We start from the raw sequence: 24,267 nt of genomic DNA on the forward strand, positions 1-24,267 counted from the left end.
CCTATCTACTTATCTACTTATTTCTCTGAAATAGGGTTTACAGCATTTATAATCTGTAGAAATGAAAAAAAGGAACAGAATCTGTGCTGAACCCTAACATTATAGCTATAGGTAATATTCATGACTGCACACTTGAAACACTTGCTTAAAATACAAGCTGCAACCCCCTTAAATTGTATTTGTAATAGTTATTAACACTTACTATATATATATATATATATATATATATATATATATATTTTTTTTTTTTTTTTTTTTTTTTTTTTTTTTTTTGAGACGGAGTCTCGCTCTGTCGCCCAGGCTGGAGTGCAGTGGCCGGATCCCAGCTCACTGCAAGCTCCGCCTCCCGGGTTTATGCCATTCTCCTGCCTCAGCCTCCTGAGTAGCTGGGACGAAGGCGCCCGCCACCTCACCCGGCTAGTTTTTTGTATGTTTTTTAATAGAGACGGGGTTTCACCGTATTAGCCAGGATGGTCTTGATCTCCTGACCTTGTGATCCGTCCATCTCGGCCTCCCAAAGTGCTGGGATTACAGGCTTAAGCCACCGCGGCCGGCCAACATTTACAATATTTTTATATTGTCTTGACCAATTACGTTTTAAAAGTAATGAAAACAATATCAATTATAATGTAATCAAAGAGGATTTTTCTTTCTTTTTTTCTGAGATGAAGTCTCGCTCTGTCCCAGGCTGGAGTGCAGTGGCACTATCTTGACTCACTGCAACCACTGCCTCCCCTGTTCAAGTGATTCTTATGCCTCACCCTCCCAGGTAGCTGGGACTACAGGTGTGCACCACCACACCTGGCTCATTTTTGTATTTTTGGGAGAGATGGGTTTCACCATGTTGGCCAGGCTGGTCTTGAACTCCTGACCTTAGATGATCCACCCACCTTTGCCTCCCAAAGTGCTGGTATTACAGGCGTGAGCCACCATGCCTGGCCAAAGAGAATTTTTTTTTTTTTTAACATTTAGATCCTTATGATCCCAGAGAAAAAAATGGATTTCAATTTATAATATGTATTTGTTTCAGAGATATGTGACAGAGAGATCATAAAAGATGTTCAGTGTAAACATGTATTAACATTCTGTAGGGGAATTGGAATGTTCAATGACAAAAGGCAATGATAAAATATTTTTAATTATTAAAGATGACTTGATAATTGCTTCATGGATGATCATGTATGTCAAATTACTATGGTATTAGGATCCATCAAATACATTTAAAAGAGTGTTCTAGGCCGGGCGCGGTGGCTCAAGCCTGTAATCCCAGCACTTTGGGAGGCCAAGACGGGCGGATCACGAGGTCAGGAGATCGAGACCATCCTGGCTAACACGGTGAAACCCCGTCTCTACTAAAAAATACAAAAAACTAGCCAGGCGAGGTGGCGGGCGCCTGTAGTCCCAGCTACTCGGGAGGCTGAGGCAGGAGAATGGCGTAAACCCGGGAGGCGGAGCTTGCAGTGAGCCGAGATCGCGCCACTGCACTCCAGCCTGGGTGACAGAGCCAGACTCCGTCTCAAAAAAAAAAAAAAAAGAGTGTTCTATCAATTTTTTCCAAAAATATCTATGTTTACATTTTGTAGATTACTGACATGTACAACAGCTTTATGTTTTAATGTTAAGTTAAAAATGGGCAAGGGAATGCAGAGCTTTTTGAAATTCTTCTGGTGAGTACATAATCAAAAATGTGTAAGGCCCACAAATTATTTTCCATAATCTCAGGAGTGAGTTGAAAATGGCTTAGAAAGTCTTGATTGAAGCAGACTCAAATGTGGATTAAAGTCTCCATATGATAAATACACTTAGTCTTTCTGAAATAATTCCAACTGGAACTTCAGTTGCTATGGACAGCCAAGTCCACCTAAACCAGAAGATGCCTCAGCTCAGTCCATTGTGTGCAGAATGCACTGGATGCTGTTTCCACAGAATGATGAAGGACCAAATAATCTTTATGGGCTCTGCCTCTGGTTGGTAACTGTCTTTGATCTACTGGAAGACAGAAAATCAGATGAGCTCTCCCAAATCCATCTCTTACCCTGGTATGGATGGCTCTCAGATAAAGTTGCTTAAAGTTACTACTTAGAGAACGTTGAGGAAAATATGGCAGTGCAGTTAGACTCGAAGATGTCAGGTTTCCCTGAGAATGGCACTGCAACTCAGACACCTGCCCTGTGAAATCAAAGGCTATAAAGGAGGGATTTTTTTAAGTAGCCAACTCCACCATACTTATTAAAAAAAACAACAACCCAAAACTCACCAAACAAAACAAAAAGTATTTCAATACAGAAAATTAATAAAGCAATTTCAATCTTTAAAATGGTAAAAATAAACTGCAAAGGAGAACTGCATGATTTTTTTCACATACCCCTACATTTCCTTTCACCTCTTACTTTCTTGATCAGAACAAAAAGTAAAAATAAATAGAAAGATTTCACAAAGTTTCGAATTTTTTTTTTTAATGCTGGACTTCTGCAGCTATAGTAGAAGATTGAAAACCCGAACCTTTTTACGTGTAAAGTGTATGGCAGATGGAGGGTGAATAGGGCATATTGACCTTTTCCAGGCAGGCTGAGCAATGACCGTCCTCTCTGTATGGGTTGTTATCAAGATTTCCTCTGGCCCACGAGCAATGAAGCAAATGTCTTTCAGTAAATGCCGCGCAGATAGGCCACGGTTAAAAGTCATGCTTTTGGGTCATGGAAATCCCCGAGCGGGTTTGCCAGGCCACTGATTAAGAGGAAGTGTCTGTGGTTATTACCCCTGGAGTTCCCCTAAGTCCTAAAAGGAAAGCACCAGTGCACATGCAAACCACTGGGAGGAGTGCGGAACGCCTGCTACGGGTAGGGGTGGGGATTTGGGTGACGCATTTAAAGGACAGCGTGAGACTCGCGCCCTCCGCACGGAACAGGCCGGGCGACAGGTGTCGCTTGAAAAGACTGGGCTTGTCCTTGCTGGTGCATGCGTCGTCGGCCTCTAGGCAGCAGGTGGGCGAGGAAGGCTGGGGTGTGCGTGCGTGTGTGTGTGTGTGTGTGTGCGCGCGGGCAGCAGGTGGGCGAGGAAGGCTGCTGTGTGCTTGTGTGTTTGTGTGTGTGCGTGCGCGCGCGCGCCTCCCCTGGGGTAAGAGGTGTGCCAGCGGGTGGCCGAGGGGTGCTCAGGGCTAGAGCGCTGCAGAGGTTGAGAGTCAGTGGGTGGGGCGCAGTTATCAAACGTCAGGGCCCAAAGGCAGGCTCTAGATAGGTTCCAGGTGCTCAATTTCTATTTTACCTTTGGAGTGAGCCAGTGGAATTGTGCAGCTGTGTCATTTTGATTCGGTTGCCAAGAGTTATCACTGGGCCTTTGCAGGTGCCAAATAAATTTCAGGACCGAGCCTAACACAGAGCTCTGGCACAGGAAGGAAGTAAAGTGTTTAATGAGCAAATGGAGGCATGTTTCCAACCTGTGGTAGGAAGACAGCAGTTTTTGGTTGTCTTCCTGGTGATCAGCATGGAAACCCAGAAGTGCTCTTACTCTGATCAATACAGTGTCGAAGGCATGTACCTGATGCTAACGTAACAATAATATTAACTATTGACTTTATTTGCTATTATGTATTGCTAACATTAAGTACTGCTACCTGCTATATGCTAGGTTTCTCTCTGAAGAATTTACATGTATTTTTCACGTTTAATTATCATAATCTTAAGGAGCAGAATTATCTCCATTTGACAGTGAGGAAACTGAGGCTCTTGGAGATTTACTTGTGCAACGTCATGCTTCTGGTTACCGGGCTGCTTGGTACTGAGCACCCCAGATGTCTGACTCCAAAGCCTGATCCTAATCAATCACTGAGTAGACTCTGTGGTCATTAATGTAAAATTGATAGAAGTACTGTGGTCACTCGGGGCTCAGTCACATTTGCTAACATTTATTCCTTCAACGGGAAGTCTTTGTGTCTACCCTGTATGCCAAGCTCTGCAGATGCTATGAGTGGGAGGGCAGGTACAGAGATGAAACATATTAATAGCTGCGGTTCTAAAATACCTTACTGTCTAGGGGGAGGCAGAAAGAAAAGGCACACTTGCCCTCCAGTGTCATAGAAATGGATGTGCCGCGTGCCCAAAGGGTAGGGATGCCCAACAGCCCTGGGATTGGGGAGGTTGCTTTCTTGGTAGGTTAAATGGAAGAGTCAGAAGACGAAAGGTTGGGGACTGAGCCAATCTGAGAAGGAGCCACTAGAAATGAAAGAAGAATCCCAAGAGCTTGGTATCAGAGAAGCCCAGGGAATGGGACATTTCTAAGAGGAAGTGTGCCCCAACGTCAGATGCAAACATTTCCATTTGTTTTGGCAAAAAAACCATTGGTGTTATTAATACTGAGAGCAGTTTTAAGTGATGCTGACTTAATGAGTAAATGGGAGAGGGAAAATGGAGACATTAACCGTACACACATGTCCAGTTTGCTTGGCTATGAAGGGAAGGGGCGATACAGGGTAGTTGCTACAGTGGGAAGTGGGGTTGAAAGGGGATTTTTTTTTTTTTTTTAGACGGAGTCTCACTGTGTCACCCAGGCTGGAGTACAGTGGCGCAGTCTCAGCTCACTGCAACCTCTGCCTCCTGGGTTCAAGCGATTCTCCTTCCTCAGCCTCCCAAGTAGTTGGTAGTAAAGGTGCACGCCACCATGCCTGGCTAATTTTTTGCATTTCTTTTTAGTAGAGATGGGGTTTCACCGTGTTAGCCAGGATGGCCTTGATCTCCTGACCTTGTGATCCACCCGCCTCAGCCTCCTGAAGCGCTGGCATTACAGGCATGAGCCACCGCACCTGGCCGAAAGAGAATTTTAAAAATTTCTTTCATTTGAGAGTTGAGATAGATTTAAGCATGGTTGTTATGTGGAAGGAAAAGGGCCAGTTGAGAGTGAGAGGAATGAGAGTTGACGCAATGAGGGAGATGGGATTAAGAACAAGACTTCTGAGGCAGTAGGAGAGTTTAGGATCCCATAAGGGGGCAAGTCTTTAACTGAGGCAGCAAGTAGGTTGTGAGCCAAAAAGGCTTGGATATGAGAATGTGAGGCGGTTCCTGCTCAATGATATCTCTTTTCTTTGAGAAATAGAAGGCAAAGCAATGGACTGAAAATGAGATGGAGTGCAGTGGAGAAATCTGAGGAAGGTGTTGAAGGTTTAGAAGGGTGCATAGGGCAGTGGGCTAGGGGGCTGAGCAGGGCGAAAAGGAATTGCTAAGGGGTGGCAAAGGAGTCTTAAGTGATGCTGGTCCCAGTCTGCAGGGCTGCATCTAGGTGTTGGAAATTGTTAGGACAGAGGCTGAAGTGATCTGGGGTTGACATCTTGGCATATTTTTGTATATTTATTGTATAGTTGTTGCCTGAATTTCCACAAATATATACCTTGCTGGAGTGCAGTGGCATGATCTTGGCTCACTGCAACCTCCACCTTCTGGGTTCAAGTGATTCTCCTACCTCAGTCTCCTGAGTAGCTGGAACTACAGGTGCGTGCCACCACACCTGACGAATTTTTTTTGTATTTTTAGTAGAGACAGGGTTTCACCATGTTGGCCAGCCTGGTCTCAAACTCCTGATCTCAAGTCATCTGCTTGCCTTGGCCTCCCAAAGTGCTGGGATTACAGGCGTGAGCCACCACGCCTGACCTAAAGCTTCTTTAGGATAAGATTTGTGTAAGGGGTTTGCAAACTCAAATGGAGGTGATATAAATGAGAAAAACTCTGAGTCTTTCTTTTTCTTTTTTCTTTCTTTCTTTCTTTTTTTTTTAATTTTTATTTTTTGAGACAGGGTCTTGCTCTGCACACCCAGGCTGGAGTGCAGTGATGCGGTCTCACACTGCAACCTCTGCCTCATGGGCTCAAGTGAACCTCCTGTCTCAGCCTCCCAAGTAGCTGGGATCACAGGCATGTGCCACCATGTCTGGCTAATTTTTGAGGTATTTTTGTAGAGATGGGGTTTTGCCAGGTCACCCAGTTTAAGGCTGGTCTCAAACTCCTGGGCTCAAGCAATCCGTCTACCTTGGCCTCCCAAAGTGCTGGAATTACAGGTGTGAGCCATGGCATGAGAGCTTGTGGGATGTCTCTTTTAAATGAAAGCATACTCTGTTTGCATATTTGATATGAAGGAATATCCTTCCTTTTCACAAAGACAAAAGTTCTCCTATTTTTCTGGAAACATATGTCCTTCTTCTACTTTTCATTTTTGTTACTTTTGATAGACACATGTTACACTGATTTCACTTTCCTCATAATTCTGCTGTAAGAAAAACAATAGTGCCTGTTCAATGACAAATGGCAACAGTCTGTTATTGCTAGACTGTTATTGTTAGCGGAGACTACCAGCACAGTCAGTCCCAGTATCAGGGAATCAAAGAGAACACGTTCCCTCTCTAAAGGGCACAGCTGCTGCTCAGCTCTAGCTGCCCTGCAGGACTATAGACCCAGTGTTGCTAGATCTTTTGATTTTCCAAGAGAAGCTTGGAATCTAGAATGTGATGGGAAGTCTCTTACATTTAAAAATGTTGGCAATTAACGGTAAGATTTAAAAATACTGTGGTCCATACTGTTTCCAAATGTATTTGGAAACTGGATTAAATTCAAATGAGGCATGTAGATTAATCCACAGCATGGTACAATGTAAATTTTCTGGTTTCTTTAATTGCACTGTAATTAGGTAAGATGTTAGCTTTGGGGAAGCTAAGTGCAGAGTATGCAGAAACTGTGTCATTTTTGTAAGTTTTCTCTAAGTATAAATAAATTTCAAAATAAAAATAAAAAATTAGTAAAGTACTATAATGCAATTCTATGTAAGCCAAACATGATATGTCTTCCAGTTTGAAACCTCTAGGTTTTATTTTATTTTATTTTTGAGACAGAGTCTTGCTGTGTCACCCAGGTTGGAGTGCAGTGGCGCTATTTCAGCCCACTGCCACCTCCACCTCCCAGGCTCAAACGATTCTCCTGCCTCAACCTCCTGAGTAGCTGGGATTACAGGCGTGCACCACCACACCCAGCTAATTTTTGTATTTTTAGGAGAGATGGGGTTTCACCAGGTTGGCCAGGCTGGTTTCGAACTCCTGACCCCAAGTGATCCACCTGCCTTGGCCTCCCAAAGTGCTGGGATTACAGGCGTGAGCCACTGCACCAGGCACAGACCTCTGTTTTTTTAAATCTCTTTTTGGCCTCTACAGTGACTAGTAAAGCACCTGATACATGGTAAACGATCAGTAATTATTAGTGCTCTATTTTGGAGAAAATGTTTTTTAAAAAAGTCATTGTGTTCCATCTATGAATTGTTTGACTTTTAAAACTGTCTTTTTGTTTGTTTGTTTTTGAACAGGTTTACAAAGGAGGAAAACAACTTCTTCTAGATTTTTTTTTTTTCAGTTTCTTCTATAAATCAAAACATCTCAAAATGGAGACCTAAAATCCTTAAAGGGACTTAGTCTAATCTCGGGAGGTAGTTTTGTGCATGGGTAAACAAATTAAGTAGTTGACTGGTGTTTTACTATCCAAAGAATGCTAATTTTATAAACATGATTGAGTTATATAAGGTGTAACTATAATGAGTCTGATTTTGAATTTGATTTGTGGAAGTAAAGGAGAAGTGATCCTAGCTGGGGCATATTGTTAAAGCATTTTTTTCAGAGTTGGCCAGGCAATCTCCTACTGGCATATTCTCCCATTATGTAGAATAGAAACAGTACCGGTGTTTGGGAAAGATTTTAAAATGAGTGACACTTACGTTGAACAAAAAGCTAATAATAAATCCTCTGCAAACTAAAGAAATATGCAGATGAAAGCTCTGACACATTAAAATACTTCTACAGTGACAAAGAAAAATCAAGAACAAAGCGTTTTGATAGGTGCAACAAATTTAGAGTAAGTAAAAAGATAAATGTGATGATTGGAAATTATCCAGTTATTTATAAGAAATATCCAGTTATTTTATAAATAAATATCCAGTTATTTATAAGGCCATTGATATTTTAAAAGTCCAAAAGTGTGTTTAAGTGGGCTGTTACCTCTGAGAATGATGAGGATGAGAGTGATAGTTGAAGGTTACATCTTAGGAAATGAAGAAATTTAGAAAGAAAAATAATATAAAGACAGCGATGAATACAAAGAAGATTTTTATGACAATGTGTAAAATTTTTGGCCAGGGAAAGGAATATTGAAGTTAGATACAATTACTTACCTTTGAGGGAAATAATTATCGGTAATGAGATGTGATGTTTCTCCTGCCACCTGGAAACAAACCATTGAAGTCTGCAGTCAAAAAGTCCAACATCTCTGAGATCCAGGAAACCATGCTTGCAAATCACTGGTGGAAAAAAAAAAAAGCCACAATGACTTTCTTATTGGTCATTGCTAGTATTACTGACTCAGAACCTCTTTACTAATGGCTAGGAAGTCATAATTGAGAAATTCTGAATTTTGACAAGGTCTCGCTGTTGAAATGGTAAATTTAATTTTTTTTGTCACGATAAATTCTGGTTCAAGGTATGCTATCCATGAAATAATTTCTGACCAAAACTACATTGATGCCATTTGATTATTCATCTTAGCCTATACATGGCATTTGGTAACTTTTGACTGTTTTAAAAAATAAATCCACTATCAGAGTAGATTGGATGTTGGCTTCAGAAACATATAGAAAAACAAAAGTTCAAAAATGTTTTCAGTAGGTGATAAGTTGAATAACTCTACAATGTTAGTTCTTTAAGGGGGATAAAATTTTTTTAAAAAATCTTTGAAAGGTCTTATTTTACAGCCATATCTAAATTATCTTAAGAAATTTTTTAACCAAGGGAATGCAATATATATCATGATTCTGTTTTTCCAAAAGTAACCTGAATATAGCAATGAAGTTCAGTTTTGTTATTGGTAGTTTCGGCAGAGTCCCTTTTTGCAGCACCTGTTGTCTACCATAATTATAGAGGACATTTCGGTGTTCTAGCCAAGTATACTCTTAGAATAAAAAAATGTTAACACTGAGTTGCTTCAACAGCATGAAGCTGAGTCCAAAAGACCAAATGAACAAACACATTAATCTCTGATGATTTATTTTAAATAGAATATTTAATTGCATAAGATCTAATAGTATCATTATGCTTAAGCAATTATATTCCTGATGATCTATGGGAAATAACTATTATTTAATACATATTGAAACCAGATTTTAAGAGCGTTAGCCAGTCCTGTTATTAGTAAAGCTCTTTATATGGAGAGAAATTTTAGATTGTTTTGTTCTCCTTATTAGAAGGATTGTAGAAAGAAAAATATGACTAATTGGAGAAAAATTTGGGATATACCATATTTCATTGAATTCAAAATGTCTTCAATTGTAAATCATACCATTATTGTATGTACCTCTAAGAAATAAAAGTGCTGCTAATTAAAATATGATATGCCATTAATTATAAAATACTTCTTGATAACAGAAGTTTTAAAATAGCCATCTTAGAATTTAGTGAAATATGGTAATGTATTCTTTTCCTCCTTTGAGGTAGGTGTTATGCTTTTTTTTCCTGGCTACTAAATTTCACAATTTCCAAAAAGCAAAATAAACATATTCTGAATATTTTTACTGTGAAACACTTGAGAGCAGAGCTTTCCACCATGTAAAGAAGCTTCATGAGTCACACATTACATCTTCAGATTGATTGAATGCCACTGAAACATTCTAGTAGCCTGGAGAAGTTGACCTACCTGTGGAGATGCCTGCCATTAACTGGCATCCTGATGGCCTAATACACTTTACTCTTCTGTGAAGGGTTTTAATCTTCAGCACAGCTTACTCTGTAGCATCATGTTTACATTGTATGTATAAAGATTATACAAAGGTGCAATTGTTTATTTCTTCCTTAAAATGTATCAGTATAGGATTTAGAATCTTTCCATGTTGAAACTCTAAATGCATAGAAATAAAAATAATTAAAAATTTTTTCATTTTGGCTTTTCAACCTAGTATTAAAACTAATAAAAGCAAAGCCATGCACAAAACTACCTCCCCAGAGAAAGGCTAGTCCCTTTTCTTCCCCATTCATTTCATCATGAACATAGTAGAAAATAGCATATTCTTATCAAATTTGATGAAAAGTGCCAACACGTTTGAACTGAAATACGACTTGTCATGTGAACTGTACCGAATGTCTACGTATTCTGCTTTTCCTGCTGGGGTTCCTGTCTCAGAAAGGAGTCTTGCTCGCGCTGGTTTCTATTACACTGGTGTGAATGACAAGGTCAAATGCTTCTGTTGCGGCCTGATGCTGGATAACTGGAAAAGAGGAGACAGTCCTGTTGAAAAGCATAAAAAGTTGTATCCTAGCTGCAGATTCGTTCAGAGTCTAAATTCAGTTAACAACTCGGAAGCTACCTCTCAGCCTGCTTTTCCTTCTTCAGTAACAAATTCCACACATTCATTACTTCCGGGTACAGAAAACAGTGGATATTTCAGTGGCTCTTATTCAAGCTTTCCATCAAATCCTGTAAACTCCAGAGCAAATCAAGATTTTTCTGCCTTGATGAGAAGTTCCTACCACTGTGCAATGAATAATGAAAAAGCCAGATTACTTACTTTTCAGACGTGGCCATTGACTTTTCTGTCGCCAACAGATCTGGCAAAAGCAGGCTTTTACTACGTTGGACCTGGAGACAGAGTGGCTTGCTTTGCCTGTGGCGGAAAATTGAGCAACTGGGAACCGAAGGATAATGCAATGTCAGAACACCTGAGACATTTTCCCAAATGCCCATTTATCGAAAATCAGCTTCAAGACACTTCGAGATACACAGTTTCTAATCTGAGCATGCAGACACATGCAGCCCGCTTTAAAACATTCTTTAACTGGCCCTCTAGTGTTCTAGTTAATCCTGAGCAGCTTGCAAGTGCGGGTTTTTATTATGTGGGTAAGAAACTGAATCTGCTAATTTAAAAAAAATACATTTCATTTTATACATTTCAGTGGGCAAATTGTGTGTATTCATGTTTTGGTCCAAAATTAATTTTAGGTAACAGTGATGATGTCAAATGCTTTTGCTGTGATGGTGGACTCAGGTGTTGGGAATCTGGAGATGATCCATGGGTGGAACATGCCAAGTGGTTTCCAAGGTAATTGTTTTGAAATTCTCTTTGCAAATTCTTGTGATTATCATGAGATTGCTTATATGTGTTTACCTTAAATCAGCTGTTACTTTACTCCGTTCCAAATATATATTTGTGAATAAGTTTAGGATGGATTACTTAGCAAAATACTTAAAAAGTTTTGATGGACTTAATGAAGAAATATATTTGGGGATTTTTGTTTAATTTTTAAAGAAATATATATATTTAAATAATACATGCTCATTATAAAAACAAAGTCACACATTGTAGAAAAGTACAGAGAAAGAAAATTAAACTGTCCAGAAATCTTACCACCTAAGGATGAACATGGTTACCATTTTAGTGAACATCGCTCCAGACATAAAGAAATAAATGTATACAATACATATACATATAGAAATAAATATCCATATAGAAATAAATGTACACAATTTTACATAAATTAAATATTCTATTTAGTTTTGAAGTTTTTTTCAGTCAACATATGTCTTGGATATATTTCCATTCATTCAGTATTCAATAACAATTGATCACCTATTGCCAGGCATTGTTCTGGGTGCATAAAATCAGTTGAACAAAACAAAGACCCCTGGTCGCCTAAGTTTGTATTATAGCAGGAGAGAACAGACAATTAATAAAAACTTGAATAAGTTATAGAGCATGTTGGAAAATAAGTACAATCAATAAAAAGAACAAAGAGGGGTTTAGAAATGCCAGGCAGGTTACAATACTAAATCAGGGTAAGTATAGTCTCATCTCATGTGTTTTAATTGCCACACAGCATTTTAATGTGATATGTTACCCTTTTGATTGTTTAACTGGCCGCCTAGCATTCTAATTAATCCGGATCAGCTTGCAAGTGTGGGTTTTTATCATGTGGGTAAGAAACTTAATGTACAAACTAAAATACCAGCTTCAAAATACTTTTTTCACATTCTCCTTTTTCATCTAAATCATGTGGCCTAAAATTACATTTTTTCATGATCAAAACTTTTGCTATTATTCAGCTCGTTTCCCATTTGCCCTGAGAATACTGCACTGGCGACAAGCTGCACTGTTTTTTTCCAAATGGGGAAATGGGTTAATATTGATTAATAAATGTGGCATCTTAACTTATTTTGATTCCTTTTTTTTCTCTCTTTTTTTTTTTTTTTTTTTTTTTTGAGATGAAGCCTGGCTCTCTTGCCCAGATTGGAGTGCAGTGGTGTGATCTCAGCTCACTGCAACCTCCGCCGGTTGGGTTCAAGCAATTCTCACGCCTCAGCCTTGCTAGTAGCTGGGACTACAGATATATGCTAGCATGCCCAGCTAATTTTTGTATTCTTAGTAGAGACGGGGGTTCACCATGTTGTGCAGGCTGGTCTCAAACTCCTAACCTCAGGAGTTTGAAGTGCTACCACGCCCAGCCAACATTAGTGTGTTTTCAAGAATCTTAGAAGACTTGAAGAGAGTAGCTAAGAGCTGTGAGGAGAGATGGACTTACTTGACCTCAGTAGACTGAGAGGCTCCTGACCCTTGTCCACTTGAGCCTTGGTAGATTACTAGTAATCGCCTTCCTCTTGCTTATATCAACCTGCCTTTCACTACAATATCTCTGATCATTCTCTGTATGCTAAATGAATAGTAAAGTGATTATATGTATGTTTATACTCATTTGAAATATTTATACTTCACAATATATTAAAAGTAAATTGATTATATGTATGTTTATACTCATTTGAAATATCCAGTCTACAAATGGCTGGATTAGTCCTGCCCAAATTAAGATAAACATTTAGTGCTTTTCAAAATTAGCTGAAGTGGTCGGGTGCAGTGGCTCATGCCTGTAATCCCAGCACTTTGGGAGGCTGAGGCAGGAGGATCGCTTGAGGTCAGGAATTCAAGACCAGTGTGGCAACATGGTAAAACCCCATCTCCACTAAAAATGCAAAAATTAGCCGGGCGTGGTGGCAGGCACCTGCAATCCCAGCTACACTGGAGGCTGAGGTACGAGAATCACTTGAACCCGGGAGGCAGAGGTTACAGTGAACTGAGATCATCCCACTGCACTCCAGCCTGGGTGACAGAGTGAGACTCTGTCTTAAAAAAAAAAAATTAGCAGAAGCATAATATTTCTTGGCAAATATAAAAATATTAATTTTGTAAGACATTCAACCTGTATGAAAAATGTTAACTGTCATGAGAAGCATCTTACAAAACAATTAAAAATTCACACAAAAAATTTGGATCCTATCATAGGATACTTACAGGTTAGTTTTAGAAAACAATTTTTTCTTGAAAGCAATACAATAGAATCAGTTCCCAGTGAGCTAGGATTTATTTATTCTTGCAACATTAAGTTTAGAATAAATGATCTTAAATGATTCTGTGATTTGGGGCAAACAACCAGATTTGAAATGGAATAAACACCTAGAGATGAGAAATTTATTTATTACATTTTCATTTCACTGGTATAAATAATACCTCAAACTTTATTTTCTTTACATTTTAGGTGTGAGTACTTGATAAGAATTAAAGGACAGGAGTTCATCCGTCAAGTTCAAGCCAGTTACCCTCATCTACTTGAACAGGTAGGTAGGGAAAGTTCTTTTTTTAAATATTGGTTGCCATCAGAGAAATTACTTTCTGATAATTACAGAGAGTGCTATTTTAATGAAAAGACAAGATTGTTTTAGAAATACTTTTTCTTTTTCTTATCAAACCTGGCATGATCTTAGAATGTATTATTCTTTAGAGAAAAATAGATCCATAAATGGTAGTCTCCTGATAATGACACTTGTGATGTTTCTCTTTAAGCATTTTTTCAATCAAGTTGCAATAAATTAAACTGTTTGGGAAAAAAAATGACTGGGATAGTAGCATTTAACAGTTTTACTATATAAATTTTCCTTCAAAAGATCTGAGAAAGAGAATTTTATTGCTTTTTCTAATCTTCTTGGGAAAACAAATAACTTACTTGATAGTTGGATGGTCAATCCCATTCCAGCCATGAGCAATGAAACTGATATAGGGTCCAACTTATCCCAAAGAATGACCCAGGGTAGGTAAGACCTGTGTATGAAAGAAAAATTGATTGTCACATGGATTATTGAAAAGGTACAGTCCTTTTCCTGCCTTAATGAAAATGGGTTTTATTTGTTATTATATACACACACTGAAACTCTATTAATTTATGGCCTAGGGAATAACTATCAAATATAAATGAAATATTGCTTTTGGTTAAAAAATTATTTTGCTAGTAAGCAAGTAGTTTGCAATAAATTGAATAAAATATGTCTGTTGGGTCATTTTCATTGCAATGGGTAAGATAAGATTTATATTTTAATTTATATATATATATATATTTTTTTTTTTTCTGCAGCTGCTATCTACATCAGACAGCCCAGAAGATGAAAATGCAGAGTCATCAAGTAAGTGCAATGGATAATAATGAATGCATTTAAATAGAGTCATTTGGTACTGTTAAGATTGAAAGTTGATAACAGTAACGTACCTTTATATTGATTTATAATTTACAATGAATGCATTTTCAAATATACTGTGTTGGTATTTCCCAAACTTCAGTGCATATCAGAGTTGCCTGGAGAACTTTAAAGAATATGACAGATTTCCAGTTTCTACTTCAGACCTACTGAATTAAATCTGAGTATCTAAAGGAGGGGCTCAGGCATGTATAGTTTTAACAAACTACATACATCTAGCCTAACCCTTGTTCTTGGGCCAGTGTGAGAACAGATGTACTATGATATTAGATTGCTCACATATTCTTTCTGTGAAAGGGAAAGGATAGAACATGTTAGTCCCCTTTTTAAATAGGGATCCTGAGGCTCAGAAAAGTTACATGACTTGTACATCGCCTTAAACCTAAAATGCAATAGAGCTAACATTTGTGCAAGCTCTTCTACTCCATTATCTCATATTCAATTCAATTCAATATATATTTATTGTGTATCTCCTGTTCTGAGGAAAGAATAGACAACAGGATAAACATAACTCCTGGTCTCATGTATCTACAGGATACACAGAAACACACAGACAGGAGAAAGGGATATGGCAACAAAAGTAAAGTGTAATATGAGAGTGCATATAGGACAATTAACCCAGACTTGGAGGGTCAGAAAAGGCTTTCCAGAGGAAATATTTGTCTTAGCAGAAAATCCAAGGGAAGAATAGGAGTTAACTGAGTGACAAATGGAAGAAAAGAGTATTCCAGGCAGAGAGAACAGCACATGAAAGACCGAAGTGACAAAGGAGAATAGGCACCTTTGAATAACTGAACAAAATTCTATATGGCCAGAAATAGGAGTTGCTAATAGACAAATGAGTGAAGCAGGCCAGCTGTATGAGTGGTCAGCACTGCAGGCAGAATTTGACACCAGAGCCATCAGTTTGTGACTCCTGGGCTAGAGTGCAGAATGCGAATGATACAGTGGCGAGGGATGAGGCTGAAGAGCTAAACAGGGTTCAGATTGTATGAGACCTTGTAAGCCATTTCTATTTTGGATTTTATCCTAAGAGCAATGAAATTGTTGATAGAATTCAAGAAGTGTGACACAATCAGATTTGTGTTTTTAAAAAGTCACTCTGATTACACTCTTGAGAATGAACTCCAAGGAAGCAATATTGTATAATAAGAGCCTCTCTGAAAAAATATGTGAATTATTCTTGATTGAAAGCTCATTTGTTCATCCAACATAGGGAAAAAGAATCTCAATTCTAGTGGGAAGTAATCCCTGCCATTCTGTTTCCTTCTCCTGCTCACATATGTATATCCAGTTATGACAGGTAATATGTATTTTGCATCTAAGTACAATATTTCATGTTGCTATTTTGATGACTGAACGTGTATATCATTTTAAATTTAACAATGTTCATACAAAATAATGCCTATACATTTTGTTGGTTTTACATTTTTAATATTGTAAAAACATTTTTGATTTCAGTTCAAATTTTAATTTTTAAGAAATATACAGGCTATCCTAATATGTGTTAAATTCTTGTTCCATATAGTTATTCGTTTTGAACCTGGAGAAGACCATTCAGAAGATGCAATCATGATGAATACTCCTGTGGTTAATGCTGCCGTGGAAATGGGCTTTAGTAGAAGCCTGGTAAAATACATGGTTCAGAGAAAAATCCTAGCAACTGGAGAGAATTATAGACTCATCAGTGATCTTGTGTTAGACTTACTCAATGCAGAAGATGAAATGAGGGAAGAGGAGAGAGAAAGAGCAACTGAGGAAAAAGAATCAAGTATGTAGATTTATTAATACAGTCTATTTTCATAAGGATTTGATACCAGTCTACATGTTATGGAAAATATACTCATCTAGTATATCTGAAAATATACTCAATCCAGTCAGATTTTTTTCATGTTTAGTATTCTGAATTCAAGTGCTGAAAAATTTATTCATATTCAGATATATTTGAGTTGCCCATAAGTTGAAAATGTATGATATGTTTTTTCCTGTTTTTCCTTAATTCATATTTTTTCTCTGGATAGCTGACGCTGTGTCCAATTATGCATTCATGGCGCTTTTTTTTTCTTAAGGTTTTGAAAATGGAATCCTTGTTGCAGCATGGCACATTTTTAATCTCAGGCTAGTTGCTCACTCCCCTTTGGAGTAAATCAGGGTGGGATCAGCGACAATTATTAATTTTTTTTTGAGACAGAGTCTTACTCTGTCACCCACGCTGGAGTGCAGTGGCATGATCTCAACTCACCGCAACTTCTGCCTTCTGGGTTCAAGCAATTCCCGTGCCTCCCTCCCTTAGCTGGGACTACAAGCACCTGCCATCATGCCAGGCTAATTTTTGTACTTTTAGTAGAGACGGGGTTTCTCCATGTTGGCCACACTGGTCTCAAACTCCTGACCTCAAGTGATCCACCCGCCTCGGCCTCCCGAAGTGCTGGGATTACAGGCATGAGCCACCGTGCCTGGCTGGACAATTGTTAATTTTAACGTTAACATAAAAGCATGTCTTAGCCTGTGACTATACATTAATGCGCAAACTACTATTAAGTCCCCTACCTGCCCACACAAGAACTGAGTCTTTCAGAGCATCCTTCGATTATTTAGGCAAGTCCTAGGATACTGTTTCGCAATTTCTTAGGACAAGTTGCTCATGTCCTTCCATATTAACCTTATCCACTACTATGTTCTCTATTGCCCTTCACAAAAACTCTTCTGGGCACATCCATTCTCATCTGGCTGTTTTGACGGCTGTTATCACTCTGTCCTAGACAAAAAGAAATGCTGATCTCTCCTTTCCCAAGCATGGACCAGACCTATAAGTCCCTTCAACACAGCTAAAAACAGATGCAACTTTTAACAAGCTCTTATTGGAGACTTAAGGGTAACAGAAGGGAATTACATCACAAATGTCGATTTACAGCTGCAACTAGATGTGGCCCCTCTTAGTGCCCCCGGGCTCATCCTCATAAATCTCTCTGCCTAGCTTCTGGTTCATCTCTGTGTAGCTTTGGCAAGTTTACACAAATCACTCGGAATGTCCCAGTAATGTTTTCCTTTATCAAAACTCAGGCCCCCAAATATTCATAAAGTTCAGAAGGACAACAAAGATTTTTCCTTATCCTTGTCCAATGCCATCCGGGATCTATTTCTTCATAGGATTATTGACAGTCAGATCGTCCATTGCATTTAGGGATAAATCCAACCCTGCCCATGAAGATGGATTTGTTTTCTGACCCAACCCGGACAAACCTATCAGATCATAGTGACATGGCATCATACATTCACCCAAGTGTGAATTACTCAGTCTATAAACCACTAGTGTAGCAGCAATACAGTCACAGTTAACCTTTGCCCAGCCTCATCAAGTTCTCTTTTCTCTGTGAAGATTAGGCAAGTATGTCCTTCCTGTAGCCTTCTTAGTGGTAGCCATTTGTCACCAGCCAACAATTGCTCAAAGAAAAGAACACTTATCTCCACAACCATTGAGAGACCCCATAAAATCTGAAACTATCCACTTATAAAATATTTATATTTCTTTCAAAGACAATCAGAAAAGTCTCCAGAAATGACTTCAAGTCAACAATATATAATAATTTACATTGTCAAAAAGAGCCCTTAGTGTTTCTGCCTCACTGTTTTATATATATATATATCTACTACCTAGTATGGTGCCTGCATATAGTCTGTGTTCTGAGTGAGTGAATGAAAACACATTTAGGTTAATTATTACTTTATAGTTTCCCAAGAACAGTAAGGATATAAATAAAGAGGCAATTTAAGATATTTTTTCCCAGAATAAAATAATAACATGGCTGGGTGTGGTGGCTCACGCCTGTAATCACAGCACTTTGGGAGGCTGAGGCAGGCAGATCACTTAAGCCCAGGAGTTTGAGACCAGCCTGGGCAACATAGCAAAACCCTGTCTGTATAAAAAAAATACAAAAATTAGCAGGGTGTGGTGGCATGTGTCTGTAGTCCCAGCTATTCAGGAGTCTGAGGTGGGAGGACCACTTGAGCCCAGGGAGGTTGAGGCTGCAACGAGCTATGATCATATGCCACTGCACTCCAGCCTGGGCCACAGAGTGAGAGTCTGTCTCAAGAAAGAAAGAAAGAGAGGAAGGAAGGAAGGAGGGAAGGAAGGAAGGAAGGAAGAAAGGAAGGAGGGAAGGAAGGAAGGAAGGAAGGAAGGAAGGAAGGAAGGAAGGAAGGAAGGAAGGTGGGAAGGAGGGAAGGAGGGAAGAAGGGAAGGAGGGAAGGAAGGAAGGAAGGAAGGAAATAATATGCTTCAAAGGTATACTCAAGTCTTCCGAAGGAAGGAAGGAAATAATATGCTTCAAAGGTATACTCAAGTCTTCCAAACTTACAAACCAGAATATAGTCTACAACTTTGAAATGAAACTTTTTCTCAGTTACTAGCAATTAAATTTTAGAAATCTTAAGAATTTCAGAGAATGTATTATATTAGATTAGGTATAATTGCAAAAATAAATCTTAGATTGAAAAACCAGTATACTTCAACACCAAGTTTACATTATATTTTTATTTTCTGATATATCCCTACTTTGCTAATATAGATAATTTAACAAAATATAGTAAGTTCTAAGTCTTCTACCCCCTCACTATTACTTTTCTATTCCTACTCTTTAAATTATAGAACTAAGGCTTGGTTGTTCATTTGTTCAACAGATATTTATGGAGCATTAACTTTGTGCCAGACACTATTCTAGCTCCTGACCCTTTTCTCATTTATTCTCAGAGCTTCAATTATTTTCAAAGTATGTCTTTAGCCTTGTCTTTTTGATGCAGCACCATTTTAATTCTTTATTTTCTGGTTGTTGTTTTCGATTTTTGATGTTTTCTTTTTTCCATTTTTTATTCTTTCTTAAATGGTTCTTTTTATGAGTCCTATCACTTGACAAAGTCAGTGTATCTAAAATCTAACCATCCTCTCTCCCAAAACAGTTCTTCAGATAGCTCAGCCTCTGTCATTAGTTATTTTTTAGAAATAGCTTTATGGCTTATGGTAAGCTATATGAAAATTAATAAACTTAGATTCATAAGTTATATTCCAAAGAGATAATAAAATCACAGTTTTGCAATATAAAATGTTTTACCAATGGATACAAAATCTAGGTCTTGAAGGAGAATTAGATGTTATCTTGTAGGACAAGAAGGTAGTCATTGACAAATAGGGTTTAGTATTCAAAATGCTGTTACTGCCTTTCCCTGCTTACTATACAATATTCAGGTAATGGCAATATGTCTAATTTCTGGAAATAATTAAAATTTCAACTTGGAATTTTAAAGAAATTTTATGGGCCGGACACAATGGCTCACACCTGTAATCCCAGCACCTTTGGAGGCTGAGGTGGGCAGATCACTTGAGGCCAGGAGTTCAAGACCAGGCTGGCCAACATGGTGAAACCTTGTCTCTACTAAAACTACAAAAAATTAGCTGGGTGTAATCTCAACTACTCAGGAGGCTGAGGCACAAGTATAGCATGAACCTGGGAGGTAGAGGTTGCAGTGAGCTGAGATCACACCACTGCACTCCAGCCTGGGTGACAGAGCAAGACTCTGTTTTAAAAATGAATAAATAAATAATAAAAGAAATTTTATGGAAGAATACTTTAAGAAAAAATTGTTTTAATTATCTTGATTTTATCTTTCCCCAATTTACCTAGATTGAATTGAAACATCAATTTTAATAGGTTCTAAGTTTCATTTGGTTAAAGGCTTAGCAGTATTGCAAAATGATTGAAAGCACAGTACATGACACCAGACTACCTCAGTTTGATTTTTGCTAGTTGTGGTGTCCTTTGGCAACTTACTTGCCTCACTGTGGCTTCATTTTCTCATTTGTTAAATGAGGCTATTTGGACCTACCTCAAAGAGCTGTTGTGAAGATGAAATGAATCAATGTGTATAAAGTTCTTAACACAGTGCTCACTAAATGTTAGTCCTTACTATAATTATAATTATAATAATTATTATTATTATTACAGCTTTTTGAGACAGGGTATTGCTATGTTGCCCAGTCTGGTCTCTGACTCCAGGGCTCAAGTGATCCTCCTACCTCAGCCTCCTGAGTAGCTGGTGCTACAGGCATGTGCCACTGCACCCTGAATTATAATTATAATAACATTATTATTAAGCACAGGAGATGAGATACCCCTAAACCTAGCAATCAATATCAATGCCTTACTGATTATGAATTAAAGACAGTTTTTATTCTGTTACATATGTAGGCCTGGAAGGAAGTTTGTGAGCAGTGTTTGAATATGTTTATGTTTGTCTTCTTTTTTATAAAGATGATTTATTATTAATCCGGAAGAATAGAATGGCACTGTTTCAACATTTGACTTGTGTAATTCCAATCCTGGATAGTCTACTAACTGCCAGAATTATTAATGAACAAGAACATGATGTTATTAAACAGAAGACACAGACATCTTTACAAGCAAGAGAACTGATTGATACTATTTTAGTAAAAGGAAATATTGCAGCCACTGTATTCAGAAACTCTCTGCAAGAAGCTGACGCTGTGTTATATGAGCGTTTATTTGGTGAGTGGTAGAAAATTATTTTTTTAAATTTTCTAAGTCAATTGAAAATATGATCTTATTAATAACTTATGATTATTGAAAATAATTCAGGCTGAGTGTGGTGATGCATGCCTGTAATCCTAACACCTTGGGAGGCTGAGGCAAGTGGATTGCTTGAGCCCAGGAGTTTGAGACCAGACTGGACAACATGGCGAGACCCCATCACTACAAAAATTTTTTAAAAAAATTAGTTGTGATGGCGTACACCTGGTAATCCCAGCTACTCAGGAGGATGAGGTGGGAGGATGGCTTGAACCTGAGAGATAGAGGCTGCCATGAGCTGTGATTGTGCCACTGCACTCCAGCCTGGGTGACAGAGTGAGACTCTGTCTTGAAAAAAAACTCAATCAAATTTATAGATATTAATTGCATAAAAAGATTAAAGACTTTTGTTGCCTTGACATGAGTATTTGGCCAAAGTCTAAAGAGTTCATTTTTAAAATATATTCTGTAGCTAAATATTAACCTTATTTGTCATAGTAATGCTTTTTCTTTTTCTCCCTTAGTGCAACAGGACATAAAGTATATTCCCACAGAAGATGTTTCAGGTAATAGTATTAATATTTTAAACCAATAGAAAACATTGTCTATTTTCTTGTTTTTTTCATTGAAGAAGCAAATTGCCTTTTATGAAAAATTCTTTCCTCTTTCTAGATCTACCAGTGGAAGAACAGTTGCGGAGATTACAAGAAGAAAGAACATGTAAAGTGTGTATGGACAAAGAAGTGTCCATAGTGTTTATTCCTTGTGGTCATCTAGTAGTATGCAAAGATTGTGCTCCTTCTTTAAGAAAGTGTCCTATTTGCAGGAGTACAATCAAGGGTACAGTTCGTACATTTCTTTCATGAAGAAGAACCAAAACTTTGTCTAAACTTTAGAATTAATTTATTAAATGTATTATAATTTTAACTTTTATCCTGATTCAGTTCCTTAAAATTTTTTATTTATTTACAACTCAAAAAAATATTGTTTTGTGTAACATATTTATATAACTATATGTATCTAAACCATATGAACATACATTTTAGAAACCAAGAGAATGATAGGCTGTTGTTCTTATGAACAAAAAAGAGATAGCACTACAAACACAATATTCAATCAACATTTCAGCATTATTGAAATTGTAAGTGAAGTAAAATTTAAGATATTTGAGTTTGCCTTTCAGAATTTTGAATATTTTGGCATTGCATTAATACTGGCAACATGAAGCCAGATGTGGTGGTGTGTGCCTGTAGTCCCAGGCTGAGGCAAGAGGATTACTTGAGCCCAGGAGTTTGAATCCATCCTGGGCAGCATACTGAGACCCTGCCTGTAAAAACAAACAGAACAAAAACCAAACACCAGGGAGACACATTTCTCTGTCTTTTTTGATCAGCGTCCTATACATTGAAGGTGTGCATATATGTTGAATGACATTTTAGGGACATGGTATTTTTATAAAGAATTCTGTGAGAAAAAATTTAATAAAGCAACAAAAATTACTCTTATTCTTAATAGCTTTATTTCTATGACGTTGGATAGTTTAGTCACTCCCAGACTCTTTCCATACTTCCTTGAAGCCTCTTAAATATTGAACTACAGTTTATATTCTTTCCTATAAGATGCTTCTTCATTGACACAGAGCACGGGGTCAAGACACTATAAAGTCTATAGGATTTTATGGAATGCCTGAGACAAGAATCAAACAGTCCCTTTAGTAAGTTTGTTTATTCATTTGTCTATTGATTCATTCAAGAAGTCTGATGCCAGACCCGCCTATTGGAAGAAGGTCTGAGTTTTATTCTTACCTCTTTGGTATTAATTCTGAAACTTAGAAAGTACACTGGTTAGCAATGCTTGGGACCAACAGGTTGTTCTGGTAAATAAATCTGTTCCATGTTGTCAGTGCAACAAAATGTTCCCCTCTGCATTACGTTTTTGGTACTCAACATGTCCAAGTCATAACTCTCTCCTTTGTTTCTTATAGAGGTATTAGGTCTTTAAGACTAGAAGTAAGACTGTAATAGGGAAAATCAGGGGAAGACAGGCAAAGGCCAGTCATCTAAACCAGTTCTAGATGTCTGTGTAGGGGCAGATGGCTCTGTAAGGGCAGAAGGGAAAGACCCCTTCATAAGGGTCACAGCTGACAATCCTATAACAAAAGACAGGTTAACAAGAGAAAAACTCAACAAATGTATTTAACCAAAGTTTTACATGACCGGGGAGCCTTCAGAATGAAAACCCAAAATTACAGGGGAAACTATGCATTATTATGCTTAGGTGTGATAAAGAATGGACAGCCCTGAAGAACAGTGATTGGAAAAAAAAGATCTAATGGGAATAGACTCAGCTTGGGGACCTAGCAAGGCCTGTCTGTTCAGATTCTTTTTGGTCTCTGTGCAGCATTCCTTCCTCCTGGATACAGGGCAGGGCCTGTATGGAATGGGGATCTTATAACCTACTATCAAACAAGGTAGGTCAGAGAATTTATTTATGGCCAGCTCTTACATAGGTGAGGGAAGATTAGAGTACTATCTTTATGATGTAAGTCTGGCATTGTGGAAAAGTGGTTCCGGTTTCTATGACCTACCTTGGGGAAGAGGAATTCAAGTTTCTATATCTTGCTTTCGGGGTGAATGAGGCTGAAACAGGAGGGCAGGATAACGTTAGAGAAAACTTTGCTTCTGAGGCTTTCACTTCGGGTTTTCTGAGCCCCAACATCTGCTAGAGTTATAAAAATTAGGGACGAAGCGAGGGGAGGAAAGAATCCATCTCTTCATTCTGATGCTGGGAGACTATTTCCTTGAGATGCAATTGATTTTGCCTCTGCTAAGAGGCTCTGCTGGCTAGCCACACGCTAGCCAGTGTCCTGCATGGGTGCTACCCTGAATTATTTGTAATTGTGCTTAGGTGATTTGTAACTCAAGTATAGGATATTTAAATAGTGGGCACCCTTTTTGCGACTTTTTTTTTTTAATCTAGTTCTTGTATACTACAGATAATATTTGAACTTGTCATCTCACTGTACAACTTTTGTTCATTTCTCATTTTGGTAATAAATAGCTATTATAACCAACTCACTTATTCAAATATGTTATTTCCCTAAGTGT

General features: G+C 38.1%; 1 protein-coding gene across 1 annotated transcript; it reads left to right on the top strand.

The window, feature by feature from the left end:
- The first annotated feature begins 2,869 nt into the window (after positions 1–2,869).
- BIRC3 (baculoviral IAP repeat containing 3) lies at positions 2,870–22,656 on the top strand. Its single transcript, XM_001096429.5, has 9 exons — positions 2,870–2,984; positions 7,333–10,901; positions 11,004–11,103; positions 13,589–13,667; positions 14,459–14,507; positions 16,108–16,350; positions 20,885–21,139; positions 21,685–21,726; positions 21,833–22,656. Exons 2-9 carry the CDS (start codon positions 10,049–10,051, stop codon positions 22,024–22,026), a joined length of 1,815 nt encoding a protein of 604 aa, XP_001096429.2. The 5' UTR covers positions 2,870–2,984; positions 7,333–10,048; the 3' UTR covers positions 22,027–22,656.
- Positions 22,657–24,267: the final 1,611 nt, after the last annotated feature.

The sequence above is a fragment of the Macaca mulatta genome, chromosome 14, assembly GCF_049350105.2.
Source record: "Macaca mulatta isolate MMU2019108-1 chromosome 14, T2T-MMU8v2.0, whole genome shotgun sequence".
Classification (NCBI taxonomy): domain Eukaryota; kingdom Metazoa; phylum Chordata; class Mammalia; order Primates; family Cercopithecidae; genus Macaca; species Macaca mulatta.

Excerpts from the sequence above, each read along its gene's own strand:
- BIRC3 (XM_001096429.5), top strand. The coding sequence starts at position 10,049 with ATGAACATAGTAGAAAATAGCATATTCTTATCAAATTTGATGAAAAGT. Across the intron at positions 11,104-13,588 it reads CATGCCAAGTGGTTTCCAAG|GTGTGAGTACTTGATAAGAA; the intron begins GTAATTGTTTTG and ends TTTACATTTTAG. Across the intron at positions 21,140-21,684 it reads GTTATATGAGCGTTTATTTG|TGCAACAGGACATAAAGTAT; the intron begins GTGAGTGGTAGA and ends TTTCTCCCTTAG.